Source organism: Zalophus californianus, chromosome 9, assembly GCF_009762305.2.
Source record: "Zalophus californianus isolate mZalCal1 chromosome 9, mZalCal1.pri.v2, whole genome shotgun sequence".
Classification (NCBI taxonomy): Eukaryota; Metazoa; Chordata; class Mammalia; order Carnivora; family Otariidae; genus Zalophus; species Zalophus californianus.
In genome coordinates, this window is record NC_045603.1 from 70,370,386 (window position 1) to 70,393,510 (window position 23,125).

General features: G+C 34.9%; 1 protein-coding gene across 9 annotated transcripts in view; it reads right to left on the minus strand.

Moving 5' to 3' along the window:
- PPHLN1 (periphilin 1) overlaps positions 1-23,125 on the minus strand; it is a 142,446-nt gene that overhangs the window by 19,088 nt on the left and 100,233 nt on the right. For 8 of the 9 annotated variants that reach the window (XM_027592934.2, XM_027592929.2, XM_027592936.2 and 5 more), the window contains one exon: positions 22,822-22,962. In XM_027592934.2, coding sequence (XP_027448735.1) covers positions 22,822-22,962 — 141 coding nt within the window. Of the gene's footprint in view, positions 1-13,753; positions 13,804-22,821; positions 22,963-23,125 lie in introns of all 9 variants that reach the window. The other variant, XM_027592933.2, reaches the window with a different exon arrangement.

Sequence of the window (23,125 nt, forward strand, 5' to 3'; positions counted from 1 at the left end):
TTGTAAAAATTAATTGCTAAATTATTCTATTTTTAAAAGGGACTGTTTCACATGTTTTCAGAGGTACCATAGTGCTGAAATCTGACTCTCTTGTGCACCTCCTTATTTCTTGGCTTTGCTATTTCTATAGTCACAACATTAGCACAGACCTAACCAATACAATCCTGTTACAACACTGTGGAAGTTCTAATTGCTTTTGCTTTTAGTCTTCTTGTTCTAAATGTACCTACTCACAGACACAGACATCATCCTACAGATGGAAAAACTCTTCTCAGAATACTGCTGCTTTGGTTCCCAAGATCTGACCCAATACAATTCTCTTCAGGAAATCTTAGCTACTAAATTTCACATCACTCACCAAATACTATCTACCCATACTTTTCTCAGTATTTTACCCGCTCTCATATGCCATCTGCATTCCCTTGTTTGCTTTTCTAATTTCTTCAAAATTTCGTTTAAGATATCTTTCACAAAGTTTTTCCAGATTTCTTTAAATATTTAAGAAATGTATGTTTCTTTCTGTCCTTGCTACCTCCTCCATTATATTGAAGGCAAATAGAATTTATTTTGCTTCTTTTGTAATGGTCTCCCATTAAGTATAAGGCTGGAAATGGATCTTTAATTATCTCTGATTTTTAAAAGCTTAAAATTCTATATTCTGGCGTTGGCTCAAATTTTAACTATTTTGGCCATCCTTCCAACTGATCACATTATGCAACTTCTTTGAGATTAGTAAATGTATCTGTTCACAAGGGCTGTCAATAAATATTGTTCCTTGATCAAGTAAAACTCATAATTAAAATTTTAATTGATTTAGCATTACAAGGAAGGTAAAATATAATAAACAAATGTTCTGAAATCAAGTAGGAAAGAAAGTTTACATTATAAAGTCATTTTAAAATAGTAAAAAGCCTAGAAGAATAATACCTTGAGAGGTATCATAATTTTATTACTCCTAAATACACACAGAGTCACCTCAACTTTTAAAGTATTTAAAATGTATAGGTCTTGGCTCAGGATTATTTTTGACAAATAAGACTTCCTTGGGGCGCCTGGGTGGCTCAGTCATTAAGCGTCTGCCTTCGGCTGTCATGATCCCAGGCTCCTGGGATCGAGCCCTGCATCAGGCTCTGCATCAGGCTCCCTGCTGTGCGGGAATTCGGCTTCTCCCTCTCCCACTCCCCCTGCTTGTGTTACCTCTCTCACTGTCTCTCTCTGTCAAATAAATAAAATCTTTAAAAAAAAAAGACTCCCTTGTATAAAATTATACAAAGAATCTTGCTAGTAGTTTGCTTAGCAAATGTTTCTCCTGTAGTTTGTGCAAACTAATTGCCAATCCAATACACAGACCATATTTTGGTTAAAATACCTAATTCCTGTTGCATGGATTGACATCATTCTATTATTTTGTGACAACCAAATCTAACCAAATCATCTAAGATTCGGTCTAAACCTTGTTTACCCTATCTGATAATCATTTTGTAGGAAGAAAATAAAATTCAATTATAAATACTCTGCTTCACTGTACATTCATATAGTTTTCACTATTAAAACGAAACACCAAAGAAGAAAAACAGTTTTTTAAAAGACTATTGTACAGAGACAAGTTTCAGAATGTCTAAAAACATATATGTATTGTCTTTTGCAAAAAACAAAACCAAACACACACACACCACACCAAACCTAAAACCTAAAACAAAACCTGTCCAGAAATGGTACCATTCAGGGTGACACTATTTAAGAAGGCAAAGAGACGGCATATTACTAAAATAAAGCAATAATTAAAATGTAAACATATTATATTATATGTAAAACAAAAGAAAAATTTCCATTTCTGCCTGTCTCTGTTGTGTAGGTGTGACAGGAAACCTCTAAAATTTTTCCTCAAACACTGAATCATCCCTAGTGATTCAAGCCAGCATTTATCCCATGTAGCTCAATTGTGTAGCAGCTGCATTCTGTATTCTTTTAATGGTACTTAAGTTATTTAAAGTGTAGAGACAAAAGAAGCTACATTAAATTAGAACCAAAACACAACTTTAAAAGTCAAATTCTGACTATAATGTCCCATATTTCGTTAAAAAAGAGAAAAAAGAATATACGCTCTCCTCACATACTGAACACTCAACTATCCATATGGAAATCAGATTAAACTATGTTTTCTTAGCCTTCAAGTCATCATATGTGGATAATTACACAGTAAAAACTTCAAACTCAAATCCTTTGCACAGTAAGAATCAACTTATTATGACCATGAGGAATTATGACCATGAGGAATGAGCCATTCATATCCATAGCTATGCCAAAACACAAAGGAGAAAATGTAAAAAATTACAATAGGTATAATTTCTTATTTTCTTTCTACAAAAGTAATTTCTCACTCACACGGAACAATACAGATGTAATTTAAATACATTTCAATCTTCAAAACCACATACAAAAAAAAAAAAATCAGCCTTCAATCCTTTTAAAAATCCCCAAGATTACGCAACTACTATAGAAAGGTATGTTCATAAGCATTTTAAATGTCGTTTTATTTTGTCTCACTTTTTTAAAATATAATGTATGGAAGGATTTAAGGGGGTGGGAAAAGAATATGGCAGAGTGATGGAGATCATGGATTTTATGTTCATGGAGCCCCTAGGTTTGGGTTGCTGAGTGACCCTGGGCACATTACATAATTCTGTAAGCTCCAGTTGCCTTATTTGCAATGTGGGGATTTTAACAATAACTTAGTTCACAGGGCTGTTGTGAGAATTAAGTGACAGAACAAAGAAAGTACTTAATACTTAGAAACCATTCACTCAACAAACATTTGAGAGCCCAGTAATCAACAAATATTTGAGGACCTAGCATGTGCAGGCCCTGTACAAGCGGTGAACATAAAAATATACTGTCCTTATCTTTAGGAAACTGTCTTCTTACTAAACTTTCCCTTAGTGGGAAAGAACATATAATAAAATGTATGAAAATACATAAACGTATATAACTGTGGTATTATATAAAATAAAGTACATTCAGTGATGGAGGAACTATATCGATTGGTCAGGGGAATAAAGAGATGTTTGAGTGAAAAGGTAACATTTAAGCAGGGTCCTGAGAAATGAGAAGAGGCCAGTGAGGGCATTCCAGGCAGAAATAACAGCATCAACAAAGACCGCCAAGAAGAGAGGAAAGCATGTTTTATCCAGAGGCCAGCGTGAATGCAGCACAGTAAAACACAAGGGAAAGAAATCTGGAGGGAGAGGTAACAGACAAAACTAGGAGATCTCTAGAGCCAAGGTAAAGACTTTGGATTTTTATTCTAAATATGAGAAGCTGCTGGAGGGTTTCAAGCAGAGACTCAATTATATTTAACAGGTTTAGAAGTCAGGAAATAACCACAGCAACATTCCATTAGGCTAGGAAAATCGAGATTCAAAGTATTCTGGAGCACAGCAACTCACCTTTGTTTAAAAAATACTATTGTTTGTTCCTTTTAGTTGGAAAATTCTAAAATATATTAGCTATTTCCTGCCTTAGTTAAAAAAAAAAGTGTATCTCAAAAACATTAAAAACTAGAGTACTTTTTTTTACCTCCCCTTTTAAATGCATCATGATCAACAGCTATGCTGAATTAGAGATGTGAGTTTAATTTTTATCAGCTGTGAACAGTACAATATGTAGCTGCTCAAAAACCTGGGCAACAGAACTAGTCAAACTTCTTGGCATTTAAAGCTGAACTAAAGACTGAGAGTAACTCTGTGTCATTAATTTTTTTTCAATAACATCATTTTTACCATCTTACCAGTGAGTTTTTTTTTTCTTTAAAGCAACACTTAAGGTGTCTTACTTGGTGAACTGTGGATAAACAATCTGGTTTGCCTTTTCCACTCTTACTCAAAGGATGCTGTGAATTGTTGGAAAAAGTCCAAAACTGCAATTATTTGATCCACTCCTTAATCTCTCTTGTTGACTTCCATATCAACATACACCATATGGGGTATTCTAAGTCATTTCCATGCCTGATTCAGGAACTCCAAGTGCTGATAGGACTCTCCCCACCCTATCCCATTTCCCCTCACTCTTAGCAAAATTGCCTCTCCTAAACTTATCGCCTCTCCACCTTAAAAATGGCTGCCACTTTATTCTCCTTTGCCCTAGTCACAGAAAAGGGTTTCTCTAAATTTTCAAGGTTAGTCCCTCTACCTGTGCTATTGATAGTCTCTCTTGCTTCATCAATTATTCCATCTGTTTATCTTCAGTCTCTCTCATATTACTCTTACCTTTTCATAAGTGTTCAAAAATAATAAATAAATAGGTCAGTGAGTTTTATTCATTTGCCTGCCATACAGTCTCATGTGCTTGTTCTCCATTTCTGACTCTAGCAATCTAATTCAGGCTCTCATACCTCACCTGAAGAAGTCAAACATTTCTGTACAGCCACACTAGTGTTTTTTAAAATTTTAATTAATTAATTAAGATTTTACTTATTTATTTGAGAGAGCAAGATAGAGAAAGAGAGGACGAGCTGGGGGAGAGGCAGATGGAGAGGGAGAGGCAGAATCCCTGCCGAGCAGAGAGTCTGATGTGGGACTGACTGCAGGACCCTGAGATTAAGACCTGAGCTCAAGGCAGGCGCTTAACCGACTGAGCCGCTCAGGCGCCGCCCCCCTCTTTTATTTACTAGTATTTTTTTTAATCCTGATCCTAATTCTCACATATTTGAAATTCATCCATAAACCATACTTCCAATCAACAGAATTCAAACTATTTTCTCCTGGCATTTAAATTTTTCAATGATTGGGCTCTGATCCAGCTATCCTCAGCAAACTATCCTGGGCTTGCCATCTACTATCTTTTCTCTACTAAAAACTTTCTGTAAAAAAATCTATAATCAGACCCTGTCTCACAATACTTTAATTTCTCATCTACTACTATGTGCTTGCTTTTTTTTTTTTACGATTTTATTTATTTGACAGAGAAAGAGAGAGAGAGAGAGCACAAATAGGCAGATCGGCAAGCACAGGGAGAGGGAGAAGCAGGCTCCCTACCGAGCAGAGAGCCCGACGGGGTACTCGATCCCAGGACCCTGGAATCATGACCTGAGACAAAGGCAGATGCTTAACAACTGAGCCACCCAGGCACCCCTACTACTATGTGCTTTTAACTTGTGGGGTCTGCACTGACTCTGAGTGGTTACTGCCAGAATTGAACTACAGTACACCAGTGGAGTTGGAACAATATTTCCTTCCTGACATGCATGCTTTATGACAAAACTATAATCCTAAGTATAGCACTGTTTTGAGTTCTATCCGTTTTTCTAGCATATTACTGGACCTGATGGGTCATGGGAACCCTAAATTTGTGGCCAGTCGGTCAGAAGTGGCCTGGGGACCCCCCAAAGTGCTGCTGCTTTCTGAAGTAAGGGCAGTCTTGTTGAGAACCATGCCCTTTAACTTGTGGGGTCTCCACTAACTGTGGGTGGTTAATGGCAGAACTGAATTGGAGTATACCAGAATGCTTCTTTCCAAAGCTCTTCTATCAAATCAAGACAAAGTTTCTAAGCCTATTATTCAAGGTAATCAAGCATAGCAGAAAGCGCTAAGTAAGGAACAGTCACATTTCTACCATTTCTGCTATAAGCTGGAACAAGCCACTTAAGCTTTTTAAACATGTAAAATGAAGACAGAAAAACAACATACTATTTCTAGAAAAACTCTTCTGCCTCAAAAAGCTTAGAAACACATTCTTTTAAAAGAACAGCTAAGCTCTTAAAGTAACTAAGGATAATTGCCAGCAATCATCAAAGAAGAATAAACAAGAAACCAGAATGATAAGCTAACGTCATGGGCCATGGCTGCCATAAAGAGCCAAGAACCTAGAGCCTGGTCAGGAATGAGAGACATGACCTTTGGCCCTCTCAAGACAGAGTTGAAATTTCAGGCCTTTGCATAAAGCTAGGATCTTTGTGACAGGATGAACTAGAACAAACAAACAAACAAAAATTACCTATCAGTAAAAGAAAAAGACAGGGAAACTTCTCTGCCTTGACTGAGCCCCTTGATGCAGTTTCCTCTGATATTCATAACACAGGTCTACTTCCATGTGCATTTGAAGTTCTAAATAAAAACTCACAACTCCAAAATACAAATAATACAAGGGAACATGCTACCATGAGCAAATCAGCAGAAACAGCAGCGGGATTAAAGCCCTCAGACTTCAAGTATTAAAATTATCCATTACAGAAAACAAAATGCGAAAGAATAAGAAAGAATGAAAGCATGAGCAATAAACAATCTAATTCTAGGCAGATTTTAAAAAAAATAAAAGTCTAGAAATGGAAAATATAACTGAAATTAAGAACTCAATGAATGGATTAAACAGTAAATTATATAAAACTAAAGACTTGGAGAGTCCTTAACAAAATACTTATAATTTCAGATTTTAAAAAAAGATAAAAGAAGAAAGTTTAGGAGAAATGACAGAATGATAAAAAAAAACTACCTACATCCAACTGGAGTACATAAAAAAAGAATAAAGGATACTTAAAATTTAAAGAGATAACATAATTTTCTAGCTCTAATGAAAAATGCAAATTCTCAGGTACAGGAAGCATAAATTAACCAGAAAAAAATTTAAAACAATCCATTATCTGAATACATTATAGTAAAACTGCATATTGAAAAATAAATTTTAAAATAAAAATAATCTCGGGGCTCCTGGGTGGCTCAGTCTGTTAAGCATCTGCCTTCCACTCAGGTCATGATCCCAGGATCCTCGGATCGAGTCCCGCATCGGGCTCCCTGCTCAGCAATGAGCCTGGTTTTCCTTCTCCCCTTGCTGCTCCCCCTGCTTGTGCTCTTGCACACTCTGTCAAATACATAAATAAAATCGTAAAGAAAAAAGAAAAATAATCTCTTCCCCATGCCCCTTCATAGGTTGTCATAAAGATCTAATTTTTTTCATCAATAATATTTTGTACAATCTATTTTGCAGTAAATTTATGAGAAATCATCTCAATCTTGTGAACTCTGTTTTTGCAACCAAATGGATAAAGATAATTTTGCTTCTTCCTTTACCTCCTTCTAATTCCCTGAAGGGAAAGAGTTCCTGAAGATGTACTCTAGTATTTACCTTCAAGCTAAAACAGCAGAGCCAAATCATGTGGGATTCAGGATGCTTTGAGGACTCCTTCTAATTCCATTCATTCAACTGTTACACATTTACTGTGAACCTACTGTAGGCAAGGAACTTCAACGATATAAAGATGATTAATTAGGTAATTTCCTTTCAGCCTCTAAAAGGTAAGTAGTATCATAGTTGAACATATGCTAGCCTATGAGTAGGAGGCAAAGATGTTATTCTTACATGTTGGCTGTGCCGCTCTCATGGGCAAACAACAGTTGGTTGTGCAATTGATGAACTCAGTGAATACAAATAAATTTTTAGTATAAATAAAACAAAATCTTGAAAATTAAACATGCTGCAAACTACCCTCCCTTAATACCAGCTTCCACTAAAAAGTCAATTTAATATTTTTTATTCCTTTGCTTTACATGGGGCCCTGATCTCTTTCATGATCACGATCAAGAATGTACTACATTAGAAACCTGGAACGGGAAAATGTTTTTATGTAAGAAAAAGCCTCTACTGAGATAATCACATGCATTTCTTTAAGCTTGGTCCCAAGGGTACCAAGAATTTTTGCTAAAATAGCTTAGGATTAAATATTTAAATAGAATAAGTGAGTACTACTTAAAATCTCTAGATTACAAAATCTTTATAATTATTAAGACCTGATCTGATCTGTAACTTTTATTTATTTATTTTTAAAGATTTTATTTATTTATTCATGAGAGAGAGAGAGAGAAAGAGAGGCAGAGGGAGAAGCAGGCTCCCAAGGAGCAGGGAGCCCGATGCGGGCCTCGATCCCAGGACCCTGGGATCATGACCTGAGCCGAAGGCAGACACTTAACCATCTGAGCCACCCAGGCGCCCTGATCTGTAACTTTTAGACAACCAATATAAAGGATAGAGAAATGGATGTAGTACAACAGTTGTTGAAATAAGCACAAAAGGTTTTTCTTCTTGGCTTTCCTCAAACAGTACCAATGAAGGATGCTAATAATAGAATAAAATTTCAGGGCAGAACACTGCAAACCATAGTTAGAAATCAATGCAGTATAAAACCATCAAAACTCCTGGGCAAGAATTATAATTGAGAATCCTCAAAAGAAGAATGTGTGTGTGTGTGTGTGTGTGTGTGTGTGTGTGTGTGTGTGTGTGTGCATGTACTGGCCTACATAAGCCAATGAAAAATAAATAGTAAATAGTAAATAAATAGTACAGTATTTATAAATAGTAAAAATAATCTTTAAGTTAGAAATATCCTAAAGATAGAAATAAGTACCACAATTTGACACAGTCTATATATAGCAGAAGACAATGGAGTGTTTATGTTCAGGAAAAAGTTCTGGAAAAACTTGACACAAAGCAGTGGCTTAATGGGGGGAAGATGTACTAGGATATTTGCTGATATGGAATTTTAAAAACTTTGTAACCTGAATTCACATACCATAAATGAGTATTTCAAATTTACCCTAAAATATTTCCTATCAATCTAACATGGGGATTGTACGGGTAAAAAAATAAGAGGCAAAAAGTCTTACCTCAAATATAATATTACTATAATGTATTTTAAAGGCTTCTTCCCAAGCAAATTAATCTTTAAAAGATATATGTACAAAAATCAAGCCCTCATAGCCCCAATATAATTACTACCATCCCAGGTAAACAGAGATGACAATATAGCATCATAGTATCACCATCCTACCATTTCAGTTATTCAAGATCTACTTTGCTCTTTACCTTTCACTTCTTGTAAGAGAGAATCACTAGATGAAACTGACATGAACAGTCATTTATTTCCTTCTTGGTTTAATGACATTAATTTTAATTTCAACCCATTCACAAATGTTATAATTTAAAATACAAGAATGACCAAAGGAACAGATTATTTTTCAGTATAACTTTTAAGTTAGTTGGCTGGAATTTTGGGCCTTATTTTTCTAAGTTGGGATTCCAGGCTAACCCACAAAAGCCTCATAAGCACATATGAAGACTTAAATACTTTTCCAACTATGAAAAACAGTATAAAACAATAATGGCAGCCATTTTGGCTACTGACAATGTCCTAGCCAACTTAAATATACATTCCCATTTAATTCTAACATTATTATGAAGTGGATAATAGCACTATTCCCCTTAGAGTAGTGAGCAAAGCAAGGCTCAGAAAAATAAAATGACTTTCCCAAAGACACATAGTTAAGTGGCTGAACTGGGATTCAAGCCAAATCCCCTAACTCCAAAGTTCCTACAATACTTCTTACTACTAAAATAATGCAGCAGCATTGTGGCAATTCTCCATAAATCCTTCTACTGACTATATAAAATTCCATAGTGGGGATACACTAGAATCTATTTAGTCATTGTTCTTGGGTAGAAGAAAATGATCCTTGGTAGAAGTTGGAGACATAAGAAGCAATGAAAATTTTAGGGGCGCCTGGGTGGCTCAGTCATTAAGCGTCTGCCTTCAGCTCAGGTCATGATCCCAAGGGTCCTGGGCTCCCTGCTTGGCGGGGAGCCTGCCCCTCCCTCTCCCACTCCCCCTGCTTGTGTTCCCTCTCTTGCTGTGTCTCTGTCAAATAAATAAATAAAATCTTAAAAAAAAAATGAAAAAATTTAAAAGGGTAAATATTTATTTATTTTTTTAAAGATTTTATTTATTTAATTGGCAGACAGAGAGAGACAGCAAGAGAGGTAACACAAGCAGGGGGAATGGGAGAGGGAGAAGCAGACTCTCCGCTGAGCAGGGAGCCCAACATGGGGCTCAATCCCAGGACCCTGGGATCATGACCTGAGCTGAAGGCAGTCGCTTAACCAACTGAGCCACCCAGGTGCCCCTAAAAAGGGTAAATATTTAAATAAGCCTAAATGAGTATTAACTGCAAAGGAGACTGTTAGTATCCTTTGGGGTTTAAAATATATATGGAAGTAAAACACACTGTAATAGGTCAATCAAGAGGAAATTCAATGGAGTTAAAATGCTCTAAAGTGACTACACTGATCATCAAGAAGTTAAATACTAGTGTATGTTAGACTTCAGTAAATCAGGAATGCATGGTGTAAAACAGTGTGTAACTAGCAAGAAAAAAAACAGTGTATAACTATTGGTGTATGGAAATGAATGATAATTTTCAAAATCCCAAAGATGGAAAAAAGGAGAGAAAAAGGACTACAGAATAGGAAGAATAACTAAGCACAGATATATCAATAACTACATTAAATATAAATGGACCAGATGATCCAAGTAAAGACATATTTTATCCAAATGGATGAAAAAACAAACTCAACTATATGCTGCTTATAAGAAAAATAACTTAAATACAAGAATACAGAACAGCTGAAAGCAAGGTGACAAAAAGATACCACATAAAAATTTAGATAAATATGAGGCAGTATTAGAGACGAAGAAAACTACTTCAGAAAGGTATAATTGTAAATTCATATGCACTTTATATAACAGTCTCAAATAAAAGGAATAAAAACATTTAAAAGAGATATATGAACCCACAAACATTTGAAGGTTTTAATACAACTCTTTCAGAAACTGGTAAGACAAGCACAAAACCAATAAGGACATGGAGGATTTATTTTATTTATTCATTTGAGAGAGACAGAGCACAAGCAGGGGGAGAGGCAGGGAGAGAAGGAGAAGCAGACTCCCCCCTGAGCTGGGAGCCCAACATGGGGCTTGATCCCAGGACCCTGGGATCATGACCTGAGCCGAAGGCAGATGCTTAACCATCTGAGCCACCCAGGTCCCCCAGATAAGGAGGATTTAATACAATAAATTTTACCTAATTATCATACTAATAAAATAATGCTCTCAACAAATAAAAAATACACCTTCCTTTCAAGTATATAGAATACTTACAAAAACCATGTGTTGGCCCACAATGGAAGTCACAACAAATTTCATAAGACTCAAATCCTAAAAAGTATGTTTTCTACTACAGTGGTTTTGAATTAGAAATTTATTTAAAAAAAAAAAAAACAAAACTACAAAATCTCCTATGTTTGGAAATTTCAAAATATTCTAAACTCTAAGAAGAAATCCCAAAAAAATATTCTAAACTGAATGACAATAAAAATAACATCAACTTCTGGAAGATGCAACTAAAGACCTATTGAGAGGGAATTTATAGGTTAAAAGAAAAGCTACAAATCAATCAGTACCTAGCTCAAGAGTTTTTTTTTCAAAAAGAGCAATTAAACCCAAAAAAGTAGAAGGAAAGAAAATATAGAATTCAGTGAAATATAAAATACAAAACAAGAAATGAATAAAACCAAAAGTTGGTTCTTTGAAAAAGACTTATAAGACTGGTAACTTTAGGTAACACTGATCATGGGAGATTTAGCAGCCAACTCCCAAGATAGCCTGCAGTGATCCCCATCTCCTGGCATTTTCATCCTTGTACAATACCTTCCTATTGAGTGTTAGCTAGGCTTAGTGACTACTTCTAATGACTAGACCAAGGTGGAAGGGAACGGATGGTATGTGACTTGGAGAACAGATCAAAAAAGGCAGCAAAGCATTGTTCCTTTTCTCTCTCTTCGGACTCTAGCTCTGGGGAGGGCATGTCATGAGAAGCCTTGTGGAGCGGTCCACATGGCGAGGAAGTAAAACTCATACCAAGAGCCACATGAGTGGGCTTGGAAGTGAATCTTCCAACTCCAGTCACGTCTTCAGAGACTACAGCCTTCGTTATCAGTTTGATAGAAACCTCTTGAGAAATCCTGAGCCACGATCCTGAGCCAGGATCCCAACAGGCTTTATTTGTTGTATCTGAGAAATTGAGAAACTGATTCTAAGATTTCTACATAAGTTCATAGCGCCAAGTACAGGTACTCTTGAAAAACAACAAGGAAGGACAACTTGCTCTACTGGATATCAAGATTTATTATAAAGCTATGGTAACAAAGACAGCGTGGTATTATTGCAAAGATCAAGAGACCAACGGTATAGAACAGAGTCCAGAAACAGATTCACATATATATATATGGACACTTGATTTATTACATAGGTGTCATTGCAGAGCAGTAAAGAACACATGGTCTTTCCAATAATGGTTCCAGGTCAAAGGAAAGTCTACATGGGAAAAGAAAAATGAAACTTGGATCTCTGATATATATTTAATATGCACTATACATAAAATAATTTTCAGATGGATTGTGACTCAATGTGAGAGACAAAACAAAGAATCTTCTAGAAGGTTATAAAAGCTATCTTAAATAGGAGACAAAGAACAGTAATAAAGAAAAAGACTAAAAAGTCTGGACTACATTAAAAGTAAGGATTTTTATTCCTCCAAAAATATCAAAAGAATGAAAAAACAAGCCAGAACATGGGAAAAGATATTTGCAACATGTATAACTAGCGAAGGGCTTGTATTTAGAATATATAAAGAACTCTGCAGATCAATTAAAAAAGAACAAAAACAACTTCATAGGAAAACAGACAAGAATCTCAACAGGTACTTTCTAAAAGAGGTGCCAATAACCATATGAGAAAGTCCTCAGCATCATCAATAATCAGGGAAATGCAAATTAAAAGGATAAGGAGCTCTATTATATGTTAACACTATCAATGAATCTCACAAACACAATGCTGAACCAAAGAAAAGCTAGACACAAAAGAATATATACCATATTATTCTATCTGTATAAAGTTTAAAAAACAGACAAAACAATACTACAGTGTTAGAAATTAATTTAGTGGTTACTACCTTTGGGGAAAAGGAGGGGGTAGTAACTGGGAGAGGGTATAAAGGGATACCTGGGGTGCTGGTAATATTCTACTTCTTGATCTGAATGGTATTTTTTTTTTTAAAGACTGTATTTATTTAAGACAGAGATAGAACACACACAAGTACAGGGAGGGGGGGGTGGAGGGGAGCAGGAACGGGAGAAGCAGACTATCTGCCGAGCAGGGAGCCTGACAGAGGGCTCGATCCCAGGACCCTGAGATCACAACCTGAGCCGCAGGCAGACGCTTAACCGACTGAGCCACCCAGGTGCTCCAATTTGAGTGGTAGTTTTCAGAAGTGTTTGTTTTGTGAGAAATCACTCAGGTTAACAAATATGTTTTGAATACTTCTTTCTGTATACTTTGAATACTTCTTTCTGTCTATGTTATACATCATTAAAGTGTTTTTAAAAAGTGAGCACAATACAAGCATAGCAGAATTTAGAACGGTTGATCTTCAGCTAACCAGAAATGATGCTGAAGTAAGTGCTCATTTGCCCCAAAGTCTGACAACTGAGGGATTAGAAATCTTAAAATTCAGCTCTGAGGCTGACAAAAAATCCTACAAGTAATATCCCAGCTAACTGAGGTAAACCAGTATTCTGAACAGAATTGCCCAATTTCCTCTAATAGTTTTTTAAAAAACAAAATAAAACAAGAGGAAAAATAAGGGGGGGGGGGGGGACGACAACAAAACAGATAATATGTCTCCAATGAACCAGATACTAAAAATCATCATTTTATTTCTAATGTTTAATTTCAAGTTACCCTTAAGTAGATTTTTTTAGTTAAGATTTTCTTAGTGCAACTTTTAAAACATCTTGTATAAATGAACTGAGAATATCAACTCACGCTGGTATCTGCACATGAATGTGTAAGACAGATAAGCTGATTATACAATACCTGAATTAACAGTTAAGAGAAGACAGCAGATGTCACAGAAGGGATCACATCTTAAAAATGAAAAATGACAAAGGGAAAATATGAGAATAATTTATGTTTCAGAAATGGGGAGGGGAAGCAGGGAATTCTAAAGAGAAGGAAACATTTATTTTCTTATGGTACTTCTTATATCTAGAAAAATAGACTGGAACCAGTGAGATAAAAGAAAAAGCCAAATGGAAAATGTAAAAAAGAAATTACAAAGTCCCCCCCACCAACAAATATTTCATGGTATAATTATTTTTACAATTCATTTTTGAATGAATGGAGGGAAAAAGGAAAAAAAAAAAGCAGAAACATAAGGATAAAAGGTTTAACAACCCAAATCCTGACAATGATAAGAAAACAGCCTCTCAGAGTTAAACTTCTATAGATTTGCTCTATAATATTCCTAAGAATTAATTTGAAAGTAGTCAAAATTCCAAAGCTGCAAAGAAACAGGCAAAGTAATTCTTAATACTAACATAACATCTGTATAGTGATTTTCAATATACAAGGGGCTTTCACATAGTGTGCTTTGTTGGTTCTGTGGGAGAGCATGTAATTAACCCCATTTAACAAATGAGGAAAAGGGCTCTGAAGTTAAAATACTAAGTGGAAACATCCAGTGTTTACTATGCCATACCACTTACAAATGTCATTTAAAGTAAATACTCAGACGTGTCAACTTACAGCAGGAGAACTGAATAGCAAGGGACAATAATTTGGAACCACTAGAGAAAATCCTTACCTAGCAGTTGTTGATAGTGGACAAGGAGGAAAGGTGAGAGAATGAAGCTTGTGCTCGAGCTTATGTCACAGGGTACAACTATATCGTAAATGCTTTATAACTGGGTACATTTTAAGTGATGACATCCCCAGGGATAAGGTCCAAGACGGCCTCATCTCTTTTGGTACTTAAAACATATTAAATATGGTTCTTACCAGGCTTGGTATCTGTATTGTCCAAATCTTATATTTTATGTAAAAATAATGTAACAGGGTCAATAATCTTCATATTTACAGGTTTATATTAGGTATAAAATAACTAACTTACTTTTCAATGTAAAGACTGAGATGCTTGATTTTTACATTTCAAGCATGATACAAATTACCTTATGAGATAACTTTCACATGAAACTTCCTTAAAACGAAAACTTTACACTTGTTCTTCAGCAATAAATTTCTGGAATAAGACCAGATTTTGACAAACTATAACTTTCAAAAACCTTGAAATATGGACAAAATAAAGGATTTATCTTTAATGTGTTCTGAGAATAAGAAATTTTTCAGGGGTAAATCTTATGCAAGTATATTTTACTAAATCTATATATGTAAAGTCTGAACAAGTGGTTGGTAATAATGGATTGTTAGATACAGTAGGGTAGACTTGATGTCTAGACAAGATAGCGGTAAGAGCCGCACTTTTAAGAAGTTTGTTACTTGCTCTGATAAAAAGGGAAAACAAAGAATGTTTCTACTATGTAAGGTTAGTGTGAAATGTTTAGATCATGCATACACAAGAGAGCTGCCACTGCTTTGAAAATAATTTCATTCTAATCCATTATGTGTTAAAAGCTGATTTTTTTCCATGTCCCTAACTCTAGTTAACATTTCAGGAAGATGGTACATTTGATTAATCTTCTACCCATTTTAATTTAAAAGTAAAACAAAAATATCCTATTATATATTGAGAGAGAAGGAGCAACAACTAGTGAGAGTGTTGGGAATCATCAGGCTATATCGACAGGGACCGAAACTAGACACTGTAAAAAAGAGAAGAGCCACAGATTGAGCACTGATTAAATGTGACAACTTATTCACTGAAGAAAATATTTTCTTCACAATTCATTAGCTCAAAAACACTAATTACTGATTGACGCATAGCAACAGTATATCTGAGCAACAGTATATCTGAGTTGAAAAAAAAGTTTTACTATAAGAGCCTGTATCCTTATTAAGAGGTAAAAAAAAAAAATTAAAACACCTAAAAATTCTATACCTGAATCTGAAATTAGCTACACACAACACTGTGTGCAGAAGCAGCAATATTTAGCTTTCAGTTTTAAATGATGGAGATTAAGAAGGGATCTAAGATTACTCAGTCTAACTTCTTTATTTTGAGGAAAAAGTTTGGAAAAGCTAGTGAGCAGCCCATATGGTCACAAGAAAATGGTTAACATGTAGAACTCAAATTAAAATAAAAATTATATATTAAGTAGATTGATCTAGATTTACAGTAAAACCTTATTAACCTATAAGTTTAACAACCTAGACAGGCAACAAAATGATTTCTGAAGGGGCACCCGGGTGGCCCAGTCGGTGAAGCGTCTGCCATGGGCTCTGGTCATGATCCCAGGATCCTGGGATCGAGCCCCACATCAGGCTCCCTGCTCTGCGGGAAGCCTGCTTCTCCCTCTGCCTCTGTCATTCCCCTGCTTGTGTTCTCTCTTGCTCTCTCTCTCTCTCTCTCTGACAAATAAACAAAATCTATTAAAAAAAAATTTCTGAAGTTGATTTTTTTTTTTTTTTTTAAAGATTTTATTTATTTATTGAGAGAGAGAGAGAATGGTAGAGAGCATGAGAGAGAGGAAGGTCAGAGGGAGGAGCAGACCCCCCGCTGAGCAGGGAGCCCGATGCGGGACCCGATCCCGGGACTCCAGGATCATGACCTGAGCCGAAGGCAGTCGCTTAACCAACTGAGCCACCCAGGCGCCCTGAAGTTGATTTTTTTTTTTTTTTTTTTTAACTAACTAGAAGGGCGCTTGGGTGGCTCAGTCGTTGAGCGTTTGCCTTCGGCTCAGGTCATGATCCCGGGGTCCTGGGATCGAGTCCTGCATCGGGCTCCCTGCTCGGTGGGAAGCCTGCTTCTCCCTCTCCCACTCTCCCTGCTTGTGTTCCTGCTCTCACTGTCTCTCTCTCTGTCAAATAAATAAATAAAATCTTAAAAAAAAACCAAAAAACTAACTGGAGTAAGGAAAGGATTCCCACCTATAATTTAACTATATAAGTAAATATATAAAGATAAATATACAATCTACCCTTCATTCAACAGAGAGACTTACTTCAAGGTAGAAATATCAGCATTTTCATAAAACAACGTTAGGACAGTGTTAAGATAGATAGTATTCTGAAATAGTCAAAGAGTTTTTAAAAAATGAATTTGCCCTAATGGTACTTAATTTTTTTCCTAGTTATTATTCACCAAATAAGAAAAAGAAATGGACATTTCCCCCCTACAAATTATAATTTTTTATGACTTAAGAAATACCATGAATAATGCATTTAAAGAATACTTTCAGGTACATCCCTTCAACTGTATACATTGAGATTCCATAAATTCTATCTACTAATAAAAACTTTTGAGAAAGGTTGACAATGATTGGTACAAGCAAGAAATGAAGATTCTCTCTGTAATCTCACACATATTCCAGTTATTCTTAAACTTGGCTTGCCATGAGAATCACAAGAGGTGTTTTAAAACATACAGATTTCACAATACATGGACTCAGGAATCTGATCACCAGGCACTCTGGTGATCCCTTACCGCATCATTAAATCCGACACAGCACTTCACAAGACACAAACACAGGCATCTGATAGCCACAACTAAACCAACTCCCCTCCAAAACTGCTCATCTTAAATGTGATACTTGTATATTTTAAAAATACATACACACTTTTTTTTAAATAAAGGTGGAGAAATCAGAGGAATTCTATTTTAAAACATGGCTTCACAAGTTATAAATACTAGTAGGGGCTAATTATATACACTGATATAAAATGAATATATTGAACAGGGTACATGGTAAACCACCACTTGTATTTAAAGAAAAAATATGGAGACACACGTACCAACTCTTACCTCTACTCATCAGAATCAATCATGATCCCGATGTATGTGTGTATATGCAAAGTATGTACACACACATAAATAATGTATATAAACTGTGTATACACATACATACGTATGTGACATAGTCTATATGCTGGGGAAAGAAACTGGGCAGCTAAGAATTATGAAGGAAACTTGTTTTTCACTGCATAATCTCTTGTGTCCTTTGAAATATATGCTTATATATGTTACTACTTAAGATACAGCCTTAATGGATTGGCTGGAGGGTATTTAACATAAACCAAATCAAATCCCATGATTTTGAGACATGATCACCTACTGTCAGTATAATCAACTGTTCTGAAAAAGCCTTTCATAAATATTTGTTACAGGTGATATTTAGTGTTAGAACTGTCAAAACTCATCCAACTAAATATTTAAGATCTATGCATTTTATTGCACATTAATTTTAGATCAATTAAAAATACATAAGATAAAATTCTTTAGTTTAAATAAGGTGGTAACAGTTCTCAAGCTTTTATCATATTAGAAATAGAAAATAAAATATTAGCATATTTTAGCATATTAGAAAACTCTAGAAGAACTTCAGAAAAAACAATTACCTCCTTCTAATTCCTTACTCCAAATATGGTCCACAGAACAGGACAATCAGCATCATCAAGGAGCATGTTAGAAATTCTGATCTCAAGCCCCATCCCAGATCTACAGAGTCAGAAAATGTACTTTAACAAGATCCCCAAATGATTTCTGTGCATATTAAAACTTGAGAAGCTCTGATAACCCATTTACCAGAAGAGTTATGGTAGAAATCCAAGAAGCTCTACTTTTAAAAAGCTCCACAGATATATAACAAAGGTAGAGAGAGAATCACAATGTAAGTACTGTGCTTTGAGGGGGAAGAGATGGAAAGTTCCTTCTTCGAGACTATTAGTTTGCATAGCAAAAAATCCTAATAAACAGCAGTTACTCACCATCTTTAGTAGTGTTTCATTATGTAACTGCTTCTCTTCTACCTGTATCTGTAGGTTCATTTTAGCCACCCTGACATTCATAGTTGTACAATCTACTAGGCAGAACATGCATATGCATATTATATATATCTACTCCATCCCAGATCTCCTCAGATTATCTAATTCCATCTGAAGAAAGACGATAGATAGAAAACTCTAATCCAGATCTTGCAAGTGGGGAATTACAGAGATTTTAAAATATCATTAGATGCCAGACGTCCAAAAAACAGAGGATCTCACTGACAAGCTATGTTTAAGCACAATTTTAACAAAGTATGAGGTTAAATATGAAAAAGGTTCCGAACAGTTAATGTAAATATTACCTTATCCCCAGAGATGCAACAGAGGGAGAAGGGTTATGTAATAATAACAGATTTCAATTTGTGTGGTTTGTTCAAAGTGACAGTTTGTTGAAAGATTCCTCACTGATAAAATAGCAAGTAGTGGGATTCACTTTCAAATCAAATAATTCAGTAACAGAGGTATGTGAGGTATGTGAGGACTTGTGAGATATTACAATCAAGGGGTTAATGCCAAACACCTGAAATAGACTATGAATCACCTATACTTTTGTAGGCTGTCTATCTAGGTATTACTTATAGTGACAGGAGAAATTCTGAAATCTCCCTAAGCTAAGAAGCTAAGAACCTCAAAAAATATCCTGATAAGTGAATGTAAAAGTGGCCCAAATTGCATAAACCTGGGGAAATGAGGGCAAAAGAAGACATACCATAGGACCTAAAACATAAGAGGGCTAAATGTGCTGTGGCAATAGAGTGGATCATCTCCACTAAAGGATATTCAGGTATAAGCGGGATGATTCAAATGATCTCTAGCAACACAATAGTCTGAGATGCAACCTGATGTCTTCTGGCTCAAGGATTTTAGACTGTGGTTCTCCGCCATATTTGACTATAACATGGGGAGCTTTTTCAAAAAGCATCTACATTTCCAACCCTATCAAAATTCTTGTATGTGCAGTGATGAGATGGCAATAATGTAGCAAAAAACATCAATTTGCCCTCTCACTGAAGTGATTCAGATACAAACTACTTCCATATGTATGCTCTTAAACATCAAATAGCCACTTTGTGGGCACATTGAATTAAACCAAATTTTGGCCTAGAGAGATTAAGTTTATTTTATATTGCAATACTGCCACAAGTTAATGATTTCTTTAGGATTCAAGGGCTGAAGAATCTAACTCATAGAAACCCTAAAAAAATTATATGTTATATTACAAGATATCTGAACATACTGCACTTGATGTAACAGAGAGAAAAAGCAGCTTTGGCATTATACCAATATTTACATTTCTATATTATCCTAAGCTTGAATTGTTGGCCTCATTTATGTGGGCTTTTTGGGTTATTATTCATTTTTTTAAATCACGAAATATTTCAAGCATGTGGAAAAATATAAAGAATAATTACTGGACAGCTGTGTAACTACCATCTGGCTTTCTCAAGCCTTTACATTATTCCTATCCATTTGGCATTTAATCTCTAAAAATAAAATGTGCAAAAGTTGAAAACAGAAAATGAGGGGAAAATCCCCTTAAAACTTTTTCATTTTCAAAAGTCACTATAACTTTTAGACACAAATTTATAAAATAATTATATATGATTATTTACTAGCTTTCTGACATCTTGGGGGTTTTTGGTTTGATTTTCTTGCCAATATATGAAAACCAAAGTACTCTTTTAAAAAGAGAGTACAGTAACATTATTAAGTACAATTTATTTTTAACATTTAAGATTATTTAACATTATTAACTTTTCTATTTCATAACACTTCTAACAACTGTCTTTACTTGTCTAGTCATATCAGAATACAGTAATATCCTTTTAGATTTATTTTCTTTCTTTAGGTCATCTGTCTTTGCTATAATAATCTCAATATTCTTTAGTGTCAGATTTTTCATGTGTTTTTGAACAATGGGAAAATGAAAACAGAAATCTAGTCATATTTACAAGTCAAACATGTATGGATGTCCATAGAGTACTACAAAAAACTAATTCCATACTAGGTAATTTTATGTTTATACTGCTAGGCTGAACATCTGACTGGTAGCTCATTTTTCAAGATCAAATAAATCAACTCTGAATAATAATAAGAGCAGATACAAATATTAATAAATGACAACAAAATTCCCCTACCCTGCTATTTCAGTCAAATTTTTCAACCAGTTATATTCTTAAAAGAGCCTCTCCTTTAAAGAACTGCTGTTTAGGTGGAAAAGAAAAATAATATTAAATCATTCATTCAGTAAACTCTTACCAAGCACTTACTATGAAGTGCTGGGCTTAGGCACTGTGTTAGGTGGTCAGGTTAAAATGCAGTCTCTGACTGAGAGGGACTCAGGGGCTATTTCAGAGGTTACTTCTAGGTTTATAACTCCACCCACCATCTATAGAAAATATTTCCTTTGAGTCTCCTACATGCCAATCACTATATTAGGTAATGGAGATAAACTAATAAACAAAACATAGTTACTGCTCTCATGAAGCTTCCACCTCGATGAGGGGAGACAAACAAGCAAATAAAAGCTTTTGTCAAGTGGTTTAAAAAAAAAAAACAAAAAACAAGTGCTACTAAGAAAAATAAGAGTAAAAGAACAAAAGGGCAGTAATTCTACATAGTGTAATGATATTCATATCCATGTTGAAAATACATCTAAGGAGCAAACCTTTTATTTATGTTCTCAATTAACTGATATCTTTTAAGGCAGCAATCACCTTCATATCACCAAATTAAACAGGATTTTCTCATTCTTCATTTTCCTTCTATTCTTCCAGGCATCTGACACTGCTCACCACCTCCAGTTTGAAACTCTAGTGGCTTACATAACAAATCTCCTATCCAGATTCTTATCTGGATTCTTACCTGGGGTGGCATCAATATGAACTGTACAGTGACAACAAGAATTTAATTAAGATGATCACTTATCCAACATGGCAAATAGGTTTTAACTGATGTGAAACTGGAAAGTACCCTGAGAAAAGATTTAACTTTATTCTTATTTTCCAAAAGGTTTTAGAAAACTATATAACAATATGACCTTGACTCAAAGCACTGGAGAGTAACAACATTAAAAAAACCTGTATACACTGAGTAACATATAGAATTGCTGAATCACTAAATTGTATACCTAAAACTAACATAACACTGTATGTTAATTATACTGGAGGAAAAAAAACACACTTGTACTGCATGTTACATGTTATACAACCCTGTCAGATTTTATTTACTTCATTTAATCCTCTAAAGTGATAATATACTATGAGGCAGGTAATATTTACATGTTAAAACATTTTAAATTTTGCTAAACATGTGAGGATTTAAGAGAAAATGGTTTTAAATCTCAACAGGGAAGACAAAGTCTCTAAGCTTAATCCATTCAAAAATTATATTTCAGGGGCGCCTGGGTGGCTTAGTTGTTAAGCATCTGCCTTTGGCTCAGGTCATGATCCCAGGGTCCTGGGATCGAGCCCCTGCTCGGCGGGAAGCCTGCTTCTCCCTCTCCCACTCCCTCTCCCTCTGCTTGTGTTCCCTCTTTCACTGTGTCTCTGTCAAATAATAAAAATTAAAAAAAAATTATATTTCATACTATAGTAAAATACAGCTAGAAGGTTCTGACCTATAAATATTCCTTAAGCAATCTATTTAATCTATTAAAAACAAGATCTTAACTTTTCAGAATGACATCATTAAAATTAAACCTATGTACTTATCCTTTACTTTTTCTTCATTATTTGAAAAATGCTTAAAAGTATAATGAAAAACAACCATATAGAGTCCCAATATTCTAAAATAACATCTACTAATATTTTGGTATATTTAACATTTCCTTCAGCCCATCCCTGTTGATTTTAATAATTTAAAATTGCTTCATACTATCAAGCATATTGATATTCTCTAAAAAAGTTTGCTTTTTATTTAAAAAAAATTTAAAAAATTTTTTATTTAAAAAATTAAAAAGTAAACAGGAATAGGGGACCAAACTGATCAATATTACTGTGAAATCAAGTCAAATAATTTTTATAATATTTTACATTCTAATTTCAGAGTAACAAGTGAAAAACAACAAAATGAAATACACATATTCAATAAATACTTACTCTAACTACCACATGCAAAGTGACAGGAACAAAAGATTATGTACTTAAAGATTAAATTCTCACCTGTTCAATCTCTTTGGTTTTTGATGCTATTGCTTTAGAGCGACTGCTTAGTTGACTGTCTTCAAACAATTCTATGCCATCTGCTGCATTTGACTCAGGTTCCTCTGGCTGCTCAATAAACAATGGTGCTGTGGATCCTGCCTTTAAGAAAAATCAGAAATCTTTAATTACATATAGCACTTAAGATGATAGTGTATAGGCACTAATTGGCACAATATATCAGGAGAAAGTGCTAAATTCAACCAGTTTTTAAGAAAACACTTTAATTTCGCCATGCATAATGAGCATATGTGAGGACGACCAA